The sequence below is a fragment of the Lissotriton helveticus genome, chromosome 1_1, assembly GCF_964261635.1.
Source record: "Lissotriton helveticus chromosome 1_1, aLisHel1.1, whole genome shotgun sequence".
Taxonomy (NCBI): domain Eukaryota; kingdom Metazoa; phylum Chordata; class Amphibia; order Caudata; family Salamandridae; genus Lissotriton; species Lissotriton helveticus.
The window spans coordinates 1,758,433,862-1,758,452,808 of record NC_136057.1 but is presented as its reverse complement, the minus strand read 5'-3'; the positions used below and the strand labels follow the sequence as shown (position 1 = coordinate 1,758,452,808).

At 41.7% G+C, this 18,947-nt stretch overlaps 1 protein-coding gene across 1 annotated transcript in view; it reads left to right on the top strand.

The window, feature by feature from the left end:
• The window catches only part of OLFM2 (olfactomedin 2), a 456,349-nt gene extending 439,877 nt beyond the window's left edge, over positions 1–16,472 (top strand). Inside the window, exon 6 of the mRNA XM_078659181.1 lies at positions 15,634–16,472. Coding sequence (XP_078515307.1) covers positions 15,634–16,308 — 675 coding nt within the window. The 3' untranslated portion in view covers positions 16,309–16,472. The remainder of the gene's footprint in view (positions 1–15,633) is intronic.
• The last annotated feature ends 2,475 nt before the right edge of the window (positions 16,473–18,947 follow it).

Below are 18,947 nucleotides of genomic sequence, written 5' to 3'. Positions count from 1 at the left end.
TAGGTGATATTTTGCGATTCCTTAAGCCAAAATCGCAATTTGTAAGGCACCCCTACATAGCATTTACGGAATCGCAAAATTGTGATTCCTTAAATGCTTGAGCAAAATAAGGAATCGCAATTTTTGTGATTCCTTATTTTGCTATGTGGCCCATACATACCAAAACGCCTTTTGCGATTCGCAAACGACGGAATTCTGCGAATTCCGGCGTTTGCGAATCGCAAACGACTTCCTACATATGCCCCAATGTACTGTAAGTGGAATAATGCCTAAATGCTCAAGTCTTATTGATGCCTTTAAATTGACAAAATTGTAATTACAAATATGCATGTCTTAGTTGTTGTCTCTCTTAATATAACATCTTGATGATATTATGTGCAATACTCTAGCAGGAGTTCAGGTTGTTTTTTAGACTGTTTTAAACAATATGATTTTAACATAATTGTATATTTGTTTTCTATTGATTGTTTTATTAAACAGATTTTTATAATTGCCTTTTGGGTCCCCTTTTAGACTGATTCTAAGGAATGTTTCATTGTGAAGATAGTGGAGTGTGAGATACTTGAATGTGTTGATTTCTACAAGAGAATTTTTCTGATGATACGTTGACTGTGCAGGGTACCCTGTCTCTTGGAGTAGTGGGGCCGCTCTCCTTTTTTGCGACAGACATAAACAAGAACATCCTTTGCATACAGTGATACTGAATGTAGTTCTTCCCTTAAAAAGATCCCCCAGGTTCTTCCAGAGACTTGTAGTCACTGCACCAACAGCTCCATAGCGAAGGCAAAGAGCAGTGGCGAGAGGGGACAGCCCTGGCGCTTCTACTGGCCCACTGAAAAGGGGCTGAGATTAACTCACAGCCCTGGCTGGCACTTAGTTGTTTTTTTTACAAATTAAGCACTGCCTGTTGTGTAAGCATAACTTTGTTTAATACTGAAACAAAGCATTTGCATAACAAAGTAATCATTCTTTCCAGGCTGACTTATTTACTTTAACTTGTAGCATGCGTCGGACGGCCCCCGGCCGTGCAACGTCACAGTATGTGTGTGCGGAGGACGGTCGGGACCGTCCGAAACACGCCCACTCATTAATTCCCTAGCACCGCGGCAGAATTTGCACCGCGGTCAAGAGGTTAAAGCATTTAAGGTTTGTGTTTCCTGTTGCAGTGATAATTCCCTTTACTCAATCCATTAACGGAGAATACCTCCACTATCTGGACAAAATTGTCAGAACTAAAATTCATCAATGCAGCAGTCAATAGCTGTAGAGTGATGTCAACCTTTTTTTTATAATGTCAGGTGTGATTCTGCATCCCTGAACAGCTATTGAAACAAATATGTATTTGTTAAACGATGTAAATTGTGTGGCAAATGGTGGTTTATATTGCAAGTGCGGCAAAATCATATTTAGGCATAAAAAGCTGCAGGATCAGATTTCTCTAGCCTCTGCCTTTAGGAACCAAGAAATCCGTGATATAAGATACCAAAGCCGTGTAAACCAATTAGAGGTGGGACCCGTCACCAGGCTAGGCACATGGCATAATTGTTGCGCAGCTGTAGCTGTGCTGCTGAGAGCAGGGTGACTCACAGACTTCAGACACATCAGAAATTACAACCATGGATGAAAAAAACGCAAATCAGAAAAAGAACAGAAAAAACACGTACAGCATATCGCTCCGACAGGAACAGCATGCAGTGTGGAGGGAGTCCACGGGAGCAGACGGGGATTTAACTGCTTCGGATTATGAGAATAGTGCAGATGTCTGTATTAATGTGTTTGCTCGCCAGATCTCGGCATACACGGTTTTGGCAGAAACTCTGATGTTGAAACGAGCTTTGTCATCCTGCCCTTCGCAGGACGACTTGTACCTGCCAGGGTTAATGTCCAGATTATGATATAGGATTTCAGACAGGCATTTTGAAAGCTATACTCATAAAGGAAATGAGGCCTGGCGAGATTAATTCACCTGCCCATGGTCACCTATTGTCAACAAGTGGGTATCACTATATTCAACTATTGTTTGCAATGCGTACACCACAATCAATTGATAAAGTTAGTTTCAGCAACTTCACAGAGGTCATAGGTCTGTGCACTGACTGCCAGCTGCTGATTGAAAGTTCTAACAGGGAAAACACAGCCTTCCATCCTTCCAATGTCGATAAGTAACATTAAGTTGGACAATGACAGCACAAGTCACTTGAAAGAAGGGTATCATTCCAGATCATGGTGTAAGCTGCTTAAGAGGTTAACTCGATACAAAATAATCAACTACAGTTAGCCAAAGGGACAGTGTCCAAAGCTGTAGTACGGCTTCTCGGCCAAGCCCCATCCTCTAGTGTCCTACAGGAACGTTTCTAGGAGTCTTAGAACTCGGAAATGGCTCTTGGGTGGCTTTGGCAGGACACACTTTGGGTACTTGGTTGGTGGTGTGCACTGTGTTCAAAAGCCTGGTCTACAGTGGGGCTACTCAGCTGCAGATTAGGAAGCAGTGGAATGAGGAGACAAAATGGCCCAGAATCACACAATTTGGACAAGTGGAGAAGGTGCAAGTCGGAAGAAGGTCTCCTGGTTCCTCACTCAATGGAGTATCCACTATAGGACTATTAAGCATCTCTGACTTTGACTTAATTAGATTAACACATCTGAAATCAGTGTTTTGTAGGTGGAAAGTTCAGTCTTTGGGACAGTGTCCATATTCGCGTGAATTGAGGTGGCCAGCGTAATCTGATTCCACCAGGTTACCCCATCACAATATTCTGCAAAACATGATAAAGTCTTGACAAATGCGTATGTTAGACCCTGTGCTAGAGTGTATCTCCTTCCATCCACAGACCTCTCAGATGAATTCCGCAGGGATAAACTGCAAACGCATGGTTGAGCAGCCACGGCCCGTGGAGGGAGTTTCGGTGGGGCGGAGAGGCGGGGCGGGGGAGGGGCAGGGTGGGGGGTGCTACAATCCGAAGTATGGATAATTGAAGATAAGTAAACAATTTAATAAATAAAACGACATTTATTAAATTGTTTACTTACCTTCAATTATCCATACTCCGGTTTTTAGCACCCCCCACCCTGCCCCTCCCCCACCCCGCCTCTCCGCCCCACCGAAACTCCCTCCACGGGCCGTGGCTGAGATTGAGATGGCAACAACTGGAGATGGTTTATTTTGCTCCAGGATACTGTCTGGACGCTAGAGCAGACACTCTCTTCTTCTATGTTTTAGTGCAGTTATGCATCCCCGAGCTCCTCCAGGGAAGAGCCGCTCGTATATCGTTTCTTTAAATCCTGGCTTTCTGCCATGCTAGCTCTGCACTGCAGATGTGACTGGAGTCCTAAATTAGAAAGACAGAATTCAGAAGTCAAAGAGAATAGTGTTCTACCCAGAGCTAAGCTTAACCCAGGAGAGGTTAACAACAACACTAGGGTCTTGATTTTGAGTGTTGTCGAATTTGGCGAGTATTTAAATACACCCAGAAATTTCTGATGCTGCCCGGTGAGGTATGGGTTCCATAACTACTTTCTGTGTCTGAGTTTTTAAAGTCCAACCTGGGCAGCGCATGCGCTGCTCTGCGAGGCATGCTGTATTGAGGTAGGGGCTTGAAGCTTCGCCCACTCTCCGCTCATATTTTTCATTGGCTTGGGTCATTGTCCAATGTAAACTGTGGCTGTTCATTGGTCAAAAGCTTAGTAGTCCCTCCTTAGTACCGCCTTATCTCATTTTGTAACCTCCCATGGCATCACCCCCTCTTACGTGTGTTGTTACTCTGTAGGCTTTAACTTGAGCCTCCAAGCTCTATTTTCTCAAATAGCTTTGTCCTGCCTGCAACAATAGGACATGCTCTCTCCTAACACTTAAAAAAAAAATTATAACATGCATTTGCAGTTCATAGGTCTCGCATTTGAAAGAGTTAAAGCTATTGGCATTGTAATTGACAATGCTTTTTATTCATCCGTTTTAAAAACAACACATAAATTGTAATTTACAAGGCCAATAACTCAAACTCTCGTAAATGTGAGACCTATTGCATTGCAAATGCTTGTTTTTAAATCAAATGTGGAATTGCAATTGGAAATACATTGTAGCTATTTGTACCTATTTCCACATGTATTAGAGTTTAATTCACATTTTTTGCAGATACATTCGAGCAGGTATGATCTGACAAGATGATGTACGAAAATTTTAAGGAGTCACCTATTACTGAAAAGTCATATTCCAATCCCTGTGAAAGTGATGCTTTTCCAGGGATCTCAACTATCCCCAAAACTCCAAAGCACGGCCTATGTAGTGGCATTGTCTTGCTACTGTTGCTATAAATTAGGAGTGTGCATAATTTGTGTACTTTGCTCTCATGTAATTTCCATTATTTCACACTATATTTTATCACGAAATGCAGTCTAATGTAAAAAATTTGGCGTGGAGACTCATTTAAACAAAAGCACTGCCAACAACAGCAACTCGCCTTCAGTCATTCTCGTTAATTCACTGTAATTTTCTACTGTAAATGACGCGTTTTGCTGTAAATATTTACTGTGAATGGTGCAGAGTTAAAGGAACAGGCATCACATGAAATTCCCCAAATTACACAAATTACTCCGGAGTACTTTAAATTTCACCCAGACCTTCTATTCTGGGTAGGTGAAACAATACATGATAATGTAAGGATGAAAGTGTTGTGACGAGAAATCTATTTTGTCAATAGACAGGCTTCTTTCATCCTATAGTCGAACCGTGGGCCAATAAGTGTGTGGAGGAGGTCTGAAGCAGTAGTAGGGTTAGGTGCAGTTGATGAGCAGCACTTTTCAAGAAATAGTCAAGGAGTACATTAATAACTACTCAGACAGAGCAACTCAAAAATATTGAGAATTTAAACAGCTAAAACATTTAAATCAACAGCAAGATACCACTTATCCCACAAAAAAAGTGAGATGCTGGTCTACCTCTCATTATTATTGTGCATCACAGCCTCTAAAAGAATTGTCCAATATGACTATCCTTGAGTCATTGTGTAATGAAAAAGTAAAGTGGGTTTTGTGCTATCTATAATTTCTTTTTTACTTTATGTACCACCATTTTCTCTTGGCTTTGCATATGTTCAAGTACAGTTCAACCATGCTCTTCCATGTAGTTGTTGCCGTCGAGAGTCTCTGTGCTTCACTTGATGAAGTATTGCCATAAGATAGTGGATTTTTGGAGATTAACACCGTAGTGCAATATCATTCGTAACAATTGTTTTATCGAACTTGATTAGGGGTGCAAATAAGTCCACTTACTTTCTAGGCATTTCAATTGATCAGATCAGTCAGACAGGCCTGGGACAGCATGGCCAGGAAGAGTTTTAATGTTTGGTGTACTTAATTTAATGATTTTATGAAATGGTCAAGATAATCCTAGCAGGAACATATATGCGTGGTTGTGTTTGATGATATTTGGGGTTTATTGTCCTTATCTTTTGAGACTGCAAGTTGCCTTGATTTAGTTTTCTGCTAGAGCATTTTACCTTGTGGTGTTAAATAAATGTGCTTTCATATGTGTTACTAAATTGGTTGTTTCTATTGATAACAAAACGCTAAATAGTAAAAGAAATATAAAAGTATAGCCTATTGTACAGGTTCGTGATATACAAATGCCACACACCTACTTAAATAAATCTGACAATTATTAACAGGTCATTCCTTAAATTACTATTTTGTATATATATCTAAATTGCATATTATCATCCATTATTCATTTCCTTGCAAGGGCTTCCACGAATAGTGAAGTACTTGTTTAAGTCACATTAGATGAAACAGTTTAAAAATATTAGCTTAAAACTAGTATTTTAGAATTCTAAAGTCCTCATCACTAAATCTGACAAATCAAAATACCCTCCCTGCTTTATCCAGACATACCATACAGAAGTTACAGTTTCCGCTTCCACCTTGAGAAACTTCATTGGCAGTGACACATAAGAAGAGTGGTAACATTATCTATATACATTGTTTAGCTATCAATATTGGGATTGTGCCATTGGACAGCACCTTTCTTGAGAAAAAACAGGCAACAGAAATTTGACAAGTGTTTCAATGATCTTTTTTTTTCAAGTGCAGAAAACCAATACTTTGGAGAAATCTCATTACTTCTTGTTAGAAATGGGGTCTCTAGTTGGCAGAGGTATGCACCCTGTCCAAGTAGGGACCATCACTCTAGTCAGGGTAAGTCAGATACACACCCTAAATTAACCTGTGCTCACCCTTTGGTAGCTTTGCAAGAGTAGTCAGGCTTAACTTAAGAGGCAATGTGTAAAGTATTTGTGCTACACTTATTACAGTAAAACAGGGAAAAATAGAGTCTAATTTAATGAACAAAACAAGATCAAAATGCAAAGTCCAATAAGTAGGACCAGAGTTATGAAGTTTTAAAGAATATCTTAAATTATAATTAGGCCTGGGTGGTAAATTCCGTTCCACTCGGGGAATTTGCGGAATTTGAGTAATTTTGCGTTCCACGAGGAATGCGGAATTGCAAAAATTCGGCGTTCTATGGCTTCACAGAATTTTTTGCTTGTTCGCGCTTTTAAAATGCGTGTTCGCAAGATTTTTCTCCCCGAGCACGCAAACAGCATTCGTGAACAGGAAAAAAGCATTGCGAACACGCGGAACAAGCACTTCCATGTGTTCGCTGAACTTTTGCATGCTCGCAGAGATTTTTTACCATTTCGTGGAGCTTTGCGTAGCGCGACTACACAAATTCCACCCATCCCTAATTATAATGCTTAGAGTCATAAAGCGCCAACCAGGGCTAAATGGTTGTGCTGGACTGGGTAAAATCTGAAAAGTCAAGCCTCCCACGATGGAGCGCTGGTCAGATACAGAAGCAATGCAGGCCTCAGTGAAAACCGCACAGTTTCAGAGTATGCATCGACGGCAAGAGCATGATGCATTGGTACCGAGTCACGCAGTTGGGTAGATGCGCTGTTGTTGGGCCTCGCAGTCGGATTCCACATTGTTGTTGAGCCACACAGGGATGTCCTCAAAGCGGTGCTGCATCAACATCAAAGGAGAATGGATTGGTTCCGACCGACCCAAAGCCGGCATGCATGGGTTCTTGAAGAAAACCATCTGTATAACCCCCTTTCAAGGCCGAGTACTAGATTGGCACCTATTGGCAGTGCTGGACTCACAGTTGCAGAGGCCAGTACTGAAGCAGAGTTAAAGGAAGTCTTTGAGGTCCCTGAGACTTCAGAACAGAAGGCAAGCCAGCAAGCCCTTGGAGTCACTTATTTCTGGGAATATAAACATGAACCCCAATCTTTCTTACCAGCAGGCAAGAGGCAGCAGGGCAGGAACAGCAGAGCGTGAGTCCAGGAAATCCAGGAGAGTCCAGCAGAGTGTCAGTACATTCAGCTGCACATCAGTCCTTCCTCCTGGCAGAGAGTCCTCAGGTCCAGAGTGTATTGACTTGGTTGTGTCAGAGGTCCAGTACTTATACCCAATTGTGCCTTTTAAGTGGGGGGACTTCAAAGGGAGGCCTTTGAAGTGCACAGGATCCATGGCCTTCCTGCCCTGGCTCCAGACTCACTAGAGGGGGTATGAAGCTCATTGTTTTGGGACAGGCACATTCCTATTAAGGTGCAAGTGTCAGCTTTTCCCTCCCATTTAGCTCAGGAAGGCCATGAGCCTGGTGATGACCCATCAGGATGTGAATGACACACCTCATCTCCCTTTGTGTGAGACTGTCTGGAGGGAATACACAAAGCCCAGCTGTCACCCAACCCAGACATGTATTCAGAGACTGGCAGAGGCACAGAATGGGTTAAAGTAGGAAAATGCCAACTTTGGCATTTTCAGACTTACAATTTAAAAGCCGACTTCACAGTAAGTTGTGATTTCAAAATGTGAGTCCAGAGACACCAAACTCAAAATGTCTATCCTGTCTCAATTGGGAATTACACTTATAAGGTACAATAAGGCAATCTAAATCTGAACCTATCGGCAAGATAGGCCTTGCAGTGGTGAAAAAATGAATTTAAGAGTTTTTCACTACCTGGACATGTAAAACCTAAAAGTACATATCTAAATTTTTGAATACACTGCACCTTGCCCCTGGGGCTGTTCAGGGCCTAGCTTAGGGGTGACTTATATGTATTGAAAGGGAAAGTTTGGGCCTGGTAAGAAGGTTAACTTTCTAGGTTGACATGGCAGCTAAAACATACTATCGCACACCTGAGACATGTTTTGAAGGGCTACTGCAATGGGTGGTACAATCAGTGCTGCAAGCCCACTGGCAACATTTAACTTACAGGCCCTGAGCACATGTAGTGAACTTTGCTAGGAACCTATTTGTAAATTAAATAGGCCAATTGTGGATAAGCCAATGTTACCTTGTTTTAGGGAAAGAACACCTGCACTTTGGCACTGGTTTGCAGAGGTAAATTGCCCAGAATCCGAAAGCCAGCAAAAATGAAGTCAGCAAAACAGGAGCTCCTAAAGCAAAAAAATAAATCAGGGGAAACCACGCCAAGGATGCATGTCTAACACACCTATTTTCTGCCCAAGTCAATAGAAAGATATAGAATCTACATTTTACCTATCCCAATTCCAGGAAATTCTGAGATGAAAATATGAATTAATTATGAATAACTTAGAACCATTTGATTCCATTCATGTCAACAAATGTCAAACAGTAAATGGGAATATCTAGTTATAATAAATACATAAGGGCTTGAGCCCTGTTACGTTTTCAGGATGGCCACAGCCTATGGAAATGATTTCCACTTAAAGTTCATTTTCCATAATTTTATTTTAGATTAACAACCTGAAAGTCTGGTGTGAATCTGCTCATGTTCGGCTTACAGTGAACAACGCTCTTGTAGAACCACTGGCAGCACATGCCGCAGTGATTCTCTTCAGTTTGGAGCCTCCAACCTTAACCAACCCTAAAAAGAAGAGATGTGAATGCTGCAACTCATTTATACCTTACAATGTCATTACTTTCAAAATGCTGGAGATACATAAGGATCCAGCAAACATTTGAGGCACTCATTTACTACAGCCTATGTTTGTGAATCTTCACATTACCTCACATTACTGCCTCATAGATTGGTATGAGTTGGCCATTGACTAAAGACCTTTTTTTGCTTGGAGTTTCCTCCAAGGTGGATAAAATGTTTGACTTCTGCTTGGATTGGCCTAATGGGGTTCCCATCCCATCTGTTGTGCAAACCTTTCCCCCTCTCACAACCCCAGAGTAATGGTTGCCCTCTTTACATTGACACTCTTTCAAGTGACTTGTAAGTCCTTGCTTAGAATCTGAAAGGCAAAACTACAAGTCCAAGCAGATGTTATGCTATTGACTGAAAAAGCTCACCTGGATGAAAATAACCCTCACAACATGGGGCAAAGAACATCCATGGAGACCATTTATAGGAGAAAACGCAGATGACATTGGCAGGGGAGCAATTCTATCAGTCGGCCATCTGGCTTGGTATTGTAGGGGTATTATTGCATAGAGGCTGAAAAGGGAAGCATGCCCTGGTACCAATAAAACCTCAAAGAAGTTGGTAGGAATTGGGTGGATTGGTACTGGTGAGGTGGGAAATTCCTTGACATTGGCAGTAGTACTCCGGCGTGGTAATGAAGAGGTTGGGATTATAGATTCAATAAGGGTGGGATTATTGGACCCTTGTGGTACTAGTCTAGAAAAGATACCTGGAGACTTGCAGTAGCAGTGAGCTTGGTACCCGCTAGGCAATGGCTCCTGGAGGTAGCGGTATGGGCCTGGCCTCATCCGTTTGAGGCGTGAATGCATGGTGGCTGGCAGTATTAGCTTGCTCCATATGAGCTGCAGTTGGTGACAGTTAGGAAGACAGATCTGCTACCAGTGAGATAAGGATTCTTGGATGCTGGCAGAGGGGATGTCAATGGCCTGATGTCAATGAGGTAAGGATGCCTGGATGTGATCTGTAAAGAGAGGTGTCTGGTAAGGATGTCTGGGTGTGAGCTGTAAAGAGAGGTGTCTGGTAAGGATGCCTGGATGTGAGCTGTAAAGAGAGGTGTCTGGTAAGGATGCCTGGGTGTGAGCTGTAAAGAGAGAGGTCTGGCAAGGATGCCTGGATGTCAGCTGTAAAGAGAGGTGTCTGGTAAGGATGCCTGGATGTTAGCTGTAAAGAGAGGTGTCTGGTAAGGATGCCTGGGTGTGAGCTGTAAAGAGAGGTGTATGGTAAGGATGCCTGGATGTGAGCTGTAAAGAGAGAGGTCTGGCAAGGATGCCAGCTGTAAAGAGAGGTGTCTGGCAAGGATGCCTAGATGTCAGCTGTAAAGAGAGGTGTCTGGCAAGGAGGCCTGGATGTCAGCTGTAAAGAGAGGTGTTTAGATGTAGGTGAGGGGATGAAGCCAGCATCTGGAGGGAAAGGTGAGTTAGCCTGCTGCACAACAAGAGTGGCTGTTTACACAGGGGACAGTCTTTGACAATAAAGTCTCAGTTATGAGCGTCTCAGTACATTCCAAAACCATTGCATTGTATCGATTCAAGCCCGGTAATTAACAGTTTCAATAAAGTCTGAAAGTAAGAAATGTCTGCAGAGTAATATTATCAGGTCAAACCTGTCAATATTTAATGGGGGATAGCGGCCAGAAAAATTCCATGGCATACGGGTTTGAAGTGCGGAAAGCATCAATATACGCATATTTTTCTACATTCAATGCAGAAACTTGTAATTGACAATATTTATCTCATTCCATAAACTACGAACCCCAAGGTATTGTTATATGCCGGATGTGGAAAGTGTCCCACCAATACAAGGACACTGGCAACTAGTCCTTAAAGATGCTTCTATTTAACAGAGAAACAGAAACAGCAATAAAGTGTAAAAAAAAAAAGTCAATGTTTTCCAGAGAAAAATCCTTCCTTACACCCATGCTTGCAATAATGGAAACTATTTCCTGGAGGCAACTGTAAATGGAGCCCATATTTCAGGGAAATATAATTACTGAGGTCCTTGCCTTCTATACAATCAATTTTGTTGTTATATATTTATATGTTGCACTAGCATTACATAAACTACAGACAGGAGGCTTCCGACAATAATTTTAGAAGGTTAAAGATGGATTGCTAATGTGTTATTGATCTTGTATGGAATGTACAATTAGTTTCGAAATGCCTTGACGATTATTGACTCTGAAACCACTTATCTGATTGCGGTGAACATACTGGAACTCTATAATTTCAAAAAATTACCGTGAATGCCCCCTTATTTCCCCAAATCACCTTTACCCTGCGACATTTTTAAATGAAAGCATCATCACTGGACAGTTTCGACTTATTTTATTCGTGAGTTCAGTAATGGTTTGTTCTAAGACAAATAGCTATAGATCCTTATTTTTTATATTTAAAAATCCTGTTTAGGTTTTTGAAAACACAGATAATTAGCTTTTTACTGACAACAGTTCCATGAAGAAGAATTATCCCTTGCACTAACCAAATGCTCCTGATGCACATCATCAGAAGAGTAGTTTTTCAGAACTACTCGAATCAAAAGTCTCATATCTATATTCATTTTACCTTTAGGGGATAGACAATGGTCTATGCTGGTTGTACAGGCACAACCCTAAATCAACCACGGGCAAGGATACAAGGGCTGGAATTGGCTGCCAGCCTTTGGCAATGTCAGTGCCTTTTTTGTTTTGACATGTTTTTTTTTTTGCAAACCTTTATTGTTGAGAGTGCTGCTGGGCCGTCGCGAGTGTAAGCATAAGACATTGCTATGTGGCATAAGGGCCAGAGCTGCTGACTTTGGAACTGGGAACCAGATTCAAGTTTCGGCGTCAGCTCAACATCCTGTCATTCTGGGCAAAACATTTAATCTCTCCGTGCAGACTAAAAATGAATCTGTACTTGTGTAATGTAACTGGTGCTTCAGCGCTACAATGCCATTGGGTCGAGTTTGCGCTATATAAAACTTAAAAAAAAAGAATACAGCATTGTTTTTTCTTATAACACACATTGCCATAGTAGTCCCTGGCTTTGTAGGGAACTACTTTGGGGGCTCATGTGCTCCTTATGGAAGAGCAGAAAGCCATCACTGACAGTTAAATGAACCAATGACTGGAGTGGGTTGTTCCACTGCCCCATGCTGCATGTGGTAGTGGACAAAGTAAAATATGAATGACACAACAACAGACGAATCGATGAATAGTGCTATGCATAATTTTATTAACATCGAAAAGGTCTTGGCTAAAGCCACACCCAAAACAGTACCTAATTGGCTAATCCAGTTGGCTAGGGTGGGCTAAAGCCATACAGTTATTGTATTTACTGTTAAAATGACTTATTTTGCTGCTATAAAACTACTGAGTGAAACTTTTTTCTCATGGAGACTGATAGGCGAAAACTACTCTCTGAGGTATTTAAAAATGACTTGTTTTAGTGCTTTCAAACTACCTTCTCTGAAATTGACTTCCCTTAAAACTAGACCTATTTAAAGTAGCTGATTTTAGAGCACGCAAATAACTTGTTTTAGGGTTAAAATGACGCGTGAAATAGGCTTGCCTAAAATTCCCTCGTAGTCAAAATAACCGATTTCCATTGTATCAAACCACTAACAGGAAAGGAACGCACCTCAAAATAATTTATTAATACAATTGCTTGTTTTGTGCTGCTTCAAAATGATGTGCTTGAGGTGATCTTGCCTCACACAAGTCTCAAACTACTAAGATATTTGTAAGACACCGATACTGAAGGTTCCAGTAGTTTCGGGGTTTTTGAAAGCTGCTCAAGAGTTGTTATGAGACCCTAAATTATGAATTCATGAAGAGAATGGAAAATGAAAGGAGGGAACAAAAATATATATATACATATTTTGCAGGTGGCAATAACTCCATAATTAAATTATAAAACAGAACAAACGTTCTTAAGTTCGGTCGGTCTTGCCTCTGAAATTAGTTGTTTTGATGAGCCTCATTTTTAAAGTTCTTGTTTTGAGGATACACTTTAACCAAATCCATCCAACCATTGAATGTCTTTGCTGTGCTGATGTTTATTGCTCACAGCTGTGATCGGTATGACAACAGTTCTTTTCTGGAGTTCCGCATTTCAGTAGTGTCGCCATTTTGGAGTGGGACAGGACATAGCATTAGTGCTGTATAACTGACTTTGGTTGTTAAAGTCCCTTGCCCACCTGACAAGAACATTTCTTTTCACAGTCATTTCTATTCCATTTTATAGCTTACATTTTACTTTAAGCTACTGAAAGGGGATACCCCCCTCCACGATGTTTGACAAGCCCTGATTCTAATTCTTCCTAATAATGTTTCTTCTTGCACATATGCTTCTTTTTGGTGACTTTCACATATATTTCTTCTTAGAAGATTCTTTCGTTTTGTATTTTATTATTTTGTATTTTATTTTCATCATAAAACCGATCACCACTCTCAACTTGAATGAATCCCCCAACTCCAAAAGCATGTTCAGAAACACCAAAGCACAACATACAAGGGCTCCTGCTGCTCTAGCATAAGGTCTATGAATATCTGTAAGATATGGGAGATTCAGAAGCCCATCGTCACATTCTACAACAGGTCTTATAATTTTCCATTACTCCTCTGAAGATACATTCTGTTTTTTTTTTTTTAAATGTCCACCGCTATGAAAGGTCCCCTTCCTTTGCATCCGCTCACTGAGTTTGACCTGGGAACTATCGCAGCCCACTCGATGCAAGGCAGACTGGAGCTTTTCTGACATTATGCCACACTTCCTCATCTCAACCAGCCTTTCACAGTCACTAGTGAGACAAGAAGGGTTTCGAGCTCCTAAAGGCTGGTTTACACCTGGAGGGAGCAGAACGGTGGTGCCTATTTCCAGGGTTTTGTGGAACTTTAGGTTCAAGCATGTTTGTGCAGGGAGATTTACCCTCTGCAATGAGTAAAGGACAAATGTTACAAATGCCCCAGGCCATTTGACCTAGGATGAACAACTTTCCATTATCACTTCATATGACACTTCGATTGTGTGGAGGCACATTGCAAGCAGGAAGGCATTAGAATACGTTTGTGAAGGAGAGGGGGCTATGAGCCAGTATACTATGGACTTTGTATGGGCAGTGGAGAAGTATTCAGTCTCATATTTTCAGATATATGATAATTGTGAATGGCAGACAGACTGTTTAAATGCTAAGCAAGTGGATAGCCCGGGGAACCGGGTGTGAGAGAGGAGCCATGAGGAGCATAAAACTGTACCAACAAGGGGATGTTTAGACTTTCTTCTGGCATTATTAGTTCTCGACTGAGGACTTTATGTTGGAGACCTATCTTTTCCAATACATGGCAAATACTTAGACTGGGCTTTGGGTCAGCCTTTGCTCATGATTGGATGTCATTGTTTTTTGCCTCACTTCCCAGTGCATGCATCAATATCTTTTATTCTTACTCTTATGTCTTGTGTTGTCCCACCCAGGAGCATTTCTCCCTCACAGTATTTTCACTGGCTGATGTATCCTTCCACTGCAGTCACACCTTACATCGCATGCATGTACAGGACTATTTTCTGACCTGTCTCTCCTTGATTCCATGCCTCCTCCATCTCCCTCTCTTATTACTTTCTCCTCACTCCCACAGTAAAAGATAGGTGACAGTCTTTGAATTCATTTTGATAAATTCTTGGCCTGAACAGTAGCTGCTGCTACCAAACAGGGATGGTGGGGTTAGGGGGTGTGAAGGGGAGACAGAGGGAGGGGTGGGAAATATAAAAAAATAAAAATAAAGCACTTACCTATACTGCCGGCCGCCACCTCTTCTTCCTCCATCCTTCTTCTGCAGGAAGCACACAGCCTACCAGCATCCCTTGACCAATCACAACGCTGCCTTAGCAGTGTTGCGATTGGTCTGAGCGCCATGGTTCGGCGCTCAGACGGGTGCTGGCAGGCTGTGCATATTCTCCACCACTCATCCCCTGTGATGCTGGGAGTGCTGGGAGCCTAGCTCTGCCCCCTGGCTTCAGCTCCAAGCTGCATACAGAAAACAAAATGATAATAACAAACGTTTTTATCATTTTATTTTTTTTGTATTCAGCTTGCAGTTCAAGCAGTGGGGTGACACTCCTCCACCTTAGAGGAGGAGACTCCACTAGGCCTGAATAGTATAATTATGAAGCCGTCTCGTCATCATTTTGATGACCAGTCAATATTAGGGTTAGAATATATTCCACTCAGCATTATGTTGTTTGACAGATACATCCAAGCTTGTCTTCTGAATTTTTCAAGTCATAAAGTCCTCTTTGATGGCTTTCAACACTGAATGTGCTGGGTACCAGGCTTGGCTTATCAACTGAACAACCTTTTTGTAGGATGTACATTTCAGGAATTGTGAAAGAAGTTCATGCGTTAGTTTACTGGTGGATCAAGAGAATCCAACATAGACATTTTTCAATAGGTGTAGTAATGCTATATTTGTAACACATCCCACAAGGCATTCTGAGACATTTTAGGTTGAACTATGTAAATAGTTGCAGTTTGTTTCTCTCTTAAAGGAATGATTTCACAAAATAAACATTGTGGAATGTCAAACTATGTATTTTACGAACGCACTATATAAATAATCTAAGTAAATAACTGATTTAAATAAAAATTTAAAGAATCTAACTATTGTCTATCTTTTATCTTTCAGGTGTGGTACATGGATGGATATTACAAAGGACGCAGGGTCCTGGAATACCGGACGCTGAACGACTTTATGAAGGGTCAGAACTTTGTCCAGCATCTCCTCCCTCATCCTTGGGCTGGCACAGGTCATGTGGTCTATAATGGCTCCCTCTACTACAACAAGTACCAGAGCAACATTGTGGTGAAGTACCACTTCCGCTCCCGCAGCGTGGCGGTGCAGCGCAGCCTCAACACTGCTGGCTACAACAACACTTTTCCCTACTCCTGGGGTGGCTCGTCCGACATCGACTTCATGGTGGATGAGAATGGCCTCTGGGCTGTCTACACCACCAACCAAAATGCAGGCAACATAGTGGTCAGCAAAATGGATCCATTGACCCTAGAGATCCTGCAGACCTGGGACACAGGATATCCCAAGCGCAGCGCTGGGGAGTCCTTCATGATCTGCGGCACCTTGTACGTGACAAACTCCCATCTGGCTGGCGCCAAGATCTATTTCGCCTACTACACAAACACTTCAACCTACGAGTATACTGATATCCCATTCCACAACCAATATTCCCACATATCTATGCTGGACTATAACCCTCGGGAGAGGGTACTTTACACTTGGAACAACGGCCATCAGGTCCTGTATAATGTGACTTTGTTCCACGTCATTAAGACTTCAGGTGAATGATGCAACTGTGCGGGATAGAACTTCTCCTTTCCTTTTTTTTACAGTTCATTATTACCATTATTTCTATGAAACACGCCAAGAGAGCAGACGTTTTCTTTCCTGTGGTGAGTGCGCATGGATTTTAGTTTCTTTTGTGACAAATAAACAGTATCTTTGACATTTGATTGCGTTTTTGTCTTCTTTTACTTCACTTGTCTTTCCAAAGGCCTTATTACCTGTCACTTCCCCCCATGGTTGCTCCATGTCATCACGTCAGCTACATCTTCTGGTATTTGCTGTTTCGCCTTTTGCCTCTTCTTTCTGAGGAAGTGTTTCATAGGGCCATATGTATCAACAAACCCTTTTGCGATTCCTAAATAGCAATTTTTAAGGAATCGATATTTAGGAATCGCAAAATGGTATGTATGAAGAAATTCGCTATTTTTTAGCAATTTCTTAATCTTGCTTATTTGCGAATTCGCATTTTGCGAATTCGCAATTAAGGAATAATTTCCAATGCATTCCTATGGGACAGGAGGCCCATAGGAATGATTGCGAAATATTTCTCAAATTGCGAATTCGCAATTTGCTAATCGCAATTTGAGAATTATTTCAAGGGTGTCTCAAAGACACCCTGCTGCACCCCTGAAATGTACATGTGTGAGCATATGGCGCACATACATGCCCTATGGGCATGTGTGTGCATCACATGCCACCTTCAAAAATGCCAAATTGTGCATTTTTTGAAGAATTCGCAAGTTACCATCAACTAAAAGTTGGTGGTAATTTGCGAATTCTTAACCATAATTCGCAACCCAAAAATGCTACATACATAGCATTTAAGGAATCGCAATATTGCGATTCCTTAAATGCTATGGCAAAATAAGGAATCGCAAATCTTTGCTATTCCTTATTTTGCGAATATTTCATACATACCAAAACATGCAAAAAGGCCGTTTGCGATTTGCAAAAGGCTTGATACATATGGCCCATAGCGCTATACATCTACTCTTTTTAACACTCACACAGATATTTCTGCTGCTCACAACCCCTGCTCACAACCCCTGTTTTCAAGTTATTATCTCTTCACAGAAACATAGATCATACTGTAAGGAACACCAGGTACAGGGAGTCCGTAAAATATCTGACATTGGCTATTTAAATAACAGAGAGGAAATAACTAGAGTGGAGAGAGAGTGACTGAATAGAGGGGAAGTAGGAGAGTGCCATATGAGTAAGATATTCAAATTCCTCCAGGGTACACATGTAATCCACATTTGTAAAGCGCACAATCACCCATAAGGGTCTCTAGGCGCTGGGGCCGTCGGGAAGATTAAGCAAGCTATTGCCCAGAGTCACATGGTGCTGGGCTAATCTGCCGCCGGTGCCAGGGATAGAACAGTGATCCCCAGATTCCGGAGTCAGTCGCCCTAGCCACCGCGCCACACCTCTTTCATGTAGTAAAGAAGGAGGACACAAAACAGGTGTTGAAATAGCTCATGACATAAATGCAATGAAGGCACTAAAGTATATTCCAGCATAGAATTGGTGGTGGAAAAAAAGATCTTTAGGTTCCTTTTGGGGCAATTGCTCAGGGGTAGCCTAAGTGAAGGATGGTAAATCCATGAAATTGTTTCCAGCAGCAGTGGTAGTTCACAGTGTGTGACACAAAATTCAATGTGTCTGATAAAGGAAGAGCAATGACCTAATTTGGAAAGATATAGCTGAATCTATTATTAGACCCCAAATAAGCAGAAGGAGTGATCTGGGGTGCATATATTGTGCTATTTTCAATATGTATCAGTTTTACCACAACAATGATAGTCATTAACCTTGCTCCTTCTTGTATTAACGTTGTTTACAATGTTTTGCTTTTCCATTGACCTCTTGACAAAGGGGTTGTTGTCTCAACATAAGTCCTTCTGTTTTTAAACACTCTATCAATTAAAAAATATTGCTTTTGGGAATTGTTAGAAATTGGGTTGTTGGTTGATTTCGATTTGAGCCCAGGTCAAGCAGGAACCACAATCCGAGTCAGGGTAGTGCAACTGCAAACCTCAAATTAACCTGTGCTCATCCTCTGGTAGCTTGGCATAACGCAGTAAGGCTAAACTTAGAGGCAATGTGTAAAATATTTGTGCAACACTTCGAACAGTCAAACAGTGAAAACACCACCTAAGAAGATCTCTCAGGAGGTTTAGAAAGGTAGAATATATTTTAATGAAATAAACCAAGAGCAAAACAACAACTATCCAATCAGGGAAACCGGAGATTTGGAATAATAAAATTTTATGGAAAAATAGTGCCAAAAAGCACAAAGCGCCAACAAGGCATATCTGGTTGCATCAGACTGGAACAAAGTCACAAGCTCAGGCTGACCACGATGGAGCACTGGTGGCTATGGGGACCAGTTTAGGTCCGCTGGACAAAGTACCTTAATTCCTGGTTGCAGAGTGTTGCATGGAACCAAAGTGAGGAAGAGTCGCGCGGTTGAAGTGATGCATCTGTTATGAGATGCAGGGAGGCTGTGGAGCAAGATCCTGTGCATCGACATCGAGAATCCCATCGATGGAGCTTGGGATGTGAAGTCCAGGTGTTGAGGGTGTGGCGAGCAGCCTAGGTGATGCGTCGGTTCTAAGGAGCAGTGAAGCTGCGATGCA